Source organism: Belonocnema kinseyi, chromosome 6 (assembly GCF_010883055.1).
Source record: "Belonocnema kinseyi isolate 2016_QV_RU_SX_M_011 chromosome 6, B_treatae_v1, whole genome shotgun sequence".
Taxonomy (NCBI): domain Eukaryota; kingdom Metazoa; phylum Arthropoda; class Insecta; order Hymenoptera; family Cynipidae; genus Belonocnema; species Belonocnema kinseyi.
Window position 1 is genome coordinate 81,867,873 of NC_046662.1, and position 5,917 is coordinate 81,873,789.

Below are 5,917 nucleotides of genomic sequence, written 5' to 3' on the forward strand. Positions count from 1 at the left end.
CAGATTGGAAGCGAGTAGTATTTCCTTAACAATTTCTCAAATCGTCCACTCTGCTCATATTTCTTTCCTTATCCTCTACAAAGTATCTTTTACTCTGTGTGCAATTCATAATATTCACCGGCTGGAATTACACGAACGTAATACACGTTCAGCAGGAAGCGACAAGATCTCTTTATTTTTATTGTGTAGCTTTATAATGTAGCATGTATCTCTGCCATCTACTGGATGCTGCGCAAGTTAAGGGACGTATTGAACAGCTCGAATGCGCGAAGCGGCGTGCGCCAGGATTCCTGAATTCCCAGCAGCTTCGGGTCGCAGTTCGCGCAAAAACCGTAATCCGGACGGGAAGGACCAGCGATTCCCATTGATCATCGCGGAAACGTCCTCCAGAGAACAAACCAGTGGGCTAGGAGTACATTGATAAAATGAAGCTCCACAAGTTTTGAGCACCTTCAGCTTTGCGGAATTGACCATGGGATATCCTGGACCATTCCGGATCATGTGAACATTAGATTCTACTGACCGTGTTTGAGATAGACAATCGAGATGAGACCGAGGGTCATCCTCTCGTTGACTTTCCTGGTGCTGTGCTCCATGATTCTGTCTTCAGAATCAAAACTTCAGCAGCAGGCGATTGTGGAAGAAGATGAGGATGAAGATGATGATGACTGGGAAGATGATGACGATGATGATGAGAATTACAGATCCAGACCTGAAGTTGATGATGATGGTAGGATCTACAAGAATCCAAGAAACTCACCATCAGCTTTGTGTCCAAGAGATGAAGAGCAGGCTGAGATGCAGGGCCAAAAGTGTTTAAGGAAGTGCTCAACTGATGAGGATTGTAAGAGTAAAAAGAAAAAGTGCAGATGTGATGGAATTTGTGGAATGTCTTGTATTAAGCCGGATAGGGAATGTCCAGATTTGGATCAGATTGAACATGGATTGATGAGATTCTCCGGTAAACTTTTTGGAGATAAGGCCCACTATACTTGTGATGCTGATTTTTATTCTGTGGGGTTGTTGGAGAGGACATGCAGAGCTGATGGTCGTTGGAGTGGAAGCACACCGTCTTGTAAAAAAGAGTCGAAGACTTTTTGCTTGGAACCTCCGAAAATTAAAAATACAAGGCATAATGCACTGCCGGAACAAACTTCGTTTGATCTGGATAGCATGGTCCAATATTTCTGTGATCATGGATATGTCACCACTGGGTTTCCTAAAGCTAAGTGTCTCATGATGGATGGAGCCGCTAGCTGGTTCGGGCCTGATATCGCATGTGAACCTCAGAGTTGTGGGCCTCCTGCTGATATCGCTAATGGATGGCATGCTGGTAAGATTTTAATTTTTCATTTGTAGTGATAAGTGTATTTTTTGAATTAGAAAAATTTTTGCTTGGAAGATAGATGTATCCTTTTATTCATATAGTAGACATTTGCGTTTTCAATAAGTTTTGTTAATGATAGTCATCCAAGTTCTATAGACTGTAGCTTACAAAAATTGAAATTTTTAGATATTTTTTGTAAGATTTGGTTTCAGTAATGAGTAATAAGCGAACAAAACATGATGAATCTATTCGAGATGAGTCTGCAATAGTCATACAAATGCTGTTATTTAAATATGAAACAGAAAAAAGATAGAAAAAAGGTATGCAGTTTTTTTAGTCTACTGAATACTTTCGGACCAAATACTTGCATTTTAATTTATACATTTTGAAGGATACATTTCCAAACAAGGATTCTAATAGGATAGATTTCTTTTGTGATTAAGATATCAATAATCATATTTCTTGTGTCCTAAAAAATCTAAATCTAGACGTATCTTATTTTTCTAAAAAATTGATTCAGCAAGTTTAATCTGTTTATCCTTAACTGACAAAGTGTGTTTGCAAACCCAATATTTCACAAGTGAAAATTCCGTTAATAATTTATTTCAGCATTTTTAGCAAGAGATATATTTTATATCGGTATATAAAGTGCATGTTTTTTTATCACACATGTGCATTCTTTTTATACATCACCCCTATAACAGATATTTATAGCTATCCAAACTATTCCTATACAGATTGCTTTTATTGATTTTTAGACGCACAGTTAATGTTTTATTACACTAATAAAAAAGGAGAATAAAGTGAAGCGGCGTTTAAAATAATGCCCCCAAATTTGAGATTTTATGGGGATAGCCAATGTACGATTAAATATTTCTAATTTCGAAAGAATCGTTCATTTTTATACTGCATTTAAATTATTTCTTTATAATTTCATGGACATAAATAAAATAGGTTTCAAATATCTACGTTTTTTATAGAATTTAAAATAGAAAAATTTACATAACTTTTAAACTTTTGGATTACCCTAATCAAAATATTATCCTGAATTGCCATGAATTTTATACTCTGATGGCTTATGAATATCCTGAACTTTTAAAAGTTTCCTTCCATGAATATCAGTTTTCAAGCCTTATGAATTTATTGCCTGCAGCAAGCTTCTTTCCACTCGGAAATTCATTTTCATAAGAAACGACCCTCTAGTAGTTTTCGCGTTTTATATATAGAATATAATTTTATAGCACACTTGCGTCTTCAAATTTTTTAACTATAAAGGATTGATTAAACTTATGTATATTGTTTGCGCCCATTAAATAAACGAGTTGAATTTTTCATAAGTAATTATTTATAATAATGATATTCAATTTTTTAAATTGAACTTCTTGCTGTTTGTTTTAAAAAATTCTAGAAAAGATTAGAAAATAATTCAAATTAAAACATAAATTTTAAATTCTGTCAAAGAAGAGTAGAAAATTTCCTCTATAATTGAAGCTTCGTCTCTCCTTGTTTTTATTCGAGAGTTCTTTTTACTTCAAATGGTAATATTTTACATTCGAAAATTATAAATTCAAATACAGCCACACAAAAAGAAATATTAAATCATTCAGACGATCCCTTTTAATTACAAATCTTTCATTAGAAAAGTAAAAAATAGGAAAATTCATATTGAAATTGTACAGAAAGCGATAAACGGCCATAAAGAGGCAGCAACGGTAAAGCCTCTGAGAGATTTAGACTTCAACTTATCCTTGCCATATAAAATCAATATTTCCGTATTTATTAAAATTCAGTGCGTCCCTTTTACGACTCAATATCCTTCTAAGTCGTTTCCTAAAAGCACAGTAAAATCTAATAGCCAGTTTCTGCGAATAATTGTGATAGATATTGGTAAAAGCTTTGTGCAAATATAAAATTTTCATATATGCATCATTAAATATAAAGCCCCTCTAAAATATAAATTTTTATTAAACGAAATTGTACAATTTTGCATTTATTGTTAAAACTTTGATAAAAGGTATTATCAGTGATAAATGGGGTGTATTTTTTTAATTTGAGGCGAATGCTACTCGTACGACTGTCGCGTTTCATATCATTGCGCCGACACATACGAATTGGTTGGCCGTGCTGAGAAAATCTGTATGGCCGACGGAAATTGGACTCCAAAAGAATTACCACAATGTGTTCAGGTTAGAACAAATTTCAGATCATTATAATTAAGATTTAAATAGATCATTGATTTTAAATCGAATTTCGGAAGAATATATTTTTCAAATGTATTTCGTTTTCGTACAAAAGAGGCATAATTGATTAAAGGACTGATAATGAAAGGACTGATAATGAATGTTTCCATTAAAACTGAGGAGTTTTAAAGATCAATACAAATGTTATTAATTCATTACCAAATAAGCATTTAAATTATAGCTTCGGATTTAATTTAAACATATTTGAATATTACTAAATATAATTTTTTCATAAATGTTTCGAATTTAAAGTGCCATTCTACCTGAATTTAAGCATTAGAAGTTGAAAGCCTTTAGGAACGCCATGTTTGAAATAACTATAATTGTAAAATAATAATCTGAATGTCTCTTAAAGTATTGAGAAATTGAGCGTTGCATTTTTTTTCGATTTTATAGTCATTTCAAAATAAGGCATTTAGAATTATAAAAAACTTCTATCATTTCACTTCAAAGGAAACTATTTTAAATTGAATACCTTCAGAATTATTTTATTTTAAATTTCATAATTTTATTCATTTAAAAATTACCAACAATTGAACAATTTGAGAGGTAAGTGTTTTCAATTTGAAAAATATTTTGACTCTTTCCATATTGTGAAAGGTTTCATTTTAAATTCATAAAACTGTACACCTCTTAGTTCGAAATCTGAAAGATAAGAAATTCCTAATTTAAAATATTAGGAAGTAAACCATTCTGATTGAATGGTTTATAAGTTCTACATAATCTCGAATAATTAGTAGTTGATTCAAAAATTTTTAAATATTTGTAAATTTGTCATATAAACAAAATTATTATTGTTATAAATAATTTTTATAAACTTATTCGCAATTTAAAATATTTTAAACAGAACCTAATCATTGTGTGAATAATTTAGTATATTGATTAACAAATGATCAACCGATCAAAATGAATTGATATATAGGATGATTATTAAGTATATGTATTAAAGTTATTTCAAATGTAAAAAAAGCATTGTTAAAAAAGATTGATAAAATATAGATAAATATTCTCATTGTTAAGTGTAATTAATTTTGTATAGAAATGGAGGGGAATTTATGAAAAAAATTCAGGTTATAATTGTTTATTTTACAATACATTTTATAATGTTATGGCTTAGCTTTCTCTTTAGGTATAGGTTGCAATTATTATTGAGTCCTAATGATGTAGGGCTAATTGTATTCGTTAACAAAATTCTTTTAAAATCTTTTTAATAAGTCTTCATTGAAAAAAAATATGGGTGTAGTTCCGAATAGTAGAACATGACGATTTCCTTCACACTGCGTATACTTATGTATTTTGACGCGCTGATTACGAAAATGATAGTGAAAATTGGCGACTCGGCGATTTTCATGGTGAAATTGCGAAAAAACCATAAAAATATGGTTTTTTGCATTCATCTCAGCCAATACGCAAAATCTCGCAAAATGTTACACATTCTTTTCTACGAGTGATAGTTTCCAAGAAAATGATTGATATCTCGATTTTTATGAAAAAAAACAATGAGCATTCTCCATTGGTTTCAGTTGGGTACCTACTCGCGCTTTTCACCACGGGAAGGTTGGAGTATTTTGAAAAGCATTTTTTTTGTATTTTTTAATTTTTTATTTGTTTTTTACTTTCATGATTTTTAAATATATTTTAATTTATTTTAATTAGAAATTCTGAGTATATTATATTTATTGTGTTGATTGTATACTCCTTAGAAGTTTTTTTTATAATAGTCTCCTGAGTATATTTAGTGGCCAGGGTAATATGCTTTTATGTTAGTAATTAATTCTTTAAACGGATCAGCAACCATTTTCTTTACGCATCGCCGCCACAAAAATTCGCAGAGATGAACTGTGATGTTGCTCTTACGCACTCCTCCTCGTGAGAGAAATCGTCGCATCCACCGCCAAGATGACTCGATGTTTTGTGTGTGCGCTCCGTAATCGGGATCCACAAATTGTTCGGAATTATTCACAGTTTTGTGGACAAATCCATGATCTTCGAGATTAATGTATCCCTTCCAACAATCGGTGTGGATTTCTGTCCCTTCCGCTACATGCTTTTTTATTGATGCAATTAAAGTAGCCTGATCTCTCTTATTATCGGGACAGATTTCCAACCGATAGTTGTAGGAATATCCTCTGTGGTTCATTCCGAGAATCCATGATCCTTCTACTACACGTCCTCGCTCGTATTTTCGAAGGCCGATTTTGCACTCATCGATTTCAACAACTTCAACGACACCGCCGCACAGTGGGGTGAAATCGGAAAACGAGGTTCAAAATGACATTTACAACGCAATTATGCACCGATTTTAGAATTTTTTTTTTGAAAAATTCAGAACTAAATTTTTCAGAAAATG

General features: G+C 32.0%; 1 protein-coding gene across 1 annotated transcript in view; it reads left to right on the forward strand.

Moving 5' to 3' along the window:
• The first annotated feature begins 295 nt into the window (after window positions 1–295).
• LOC117174904 (protein lev-9) overlaps window positions 296–5,917 on the forward strand; it is a 10,895-nt gene continuing 5,273 nt past the window's right edge. Inside the window, exons 1-2 of the mRNA XM_033364346.1 lie at window positions 296–1,333; window positions 3,383–3,513. Of these exons, the coding sequence (XP_033220237.1) occupies window positions 547–1,333; window positions 3,383–3,513 (918 nt within the window). The 5' untranslated portion in view covers window positions 296–546. The remainder of the gene's footprint in view (window positions 1,334–3,382; window positions 3,514–5,917) is intronic.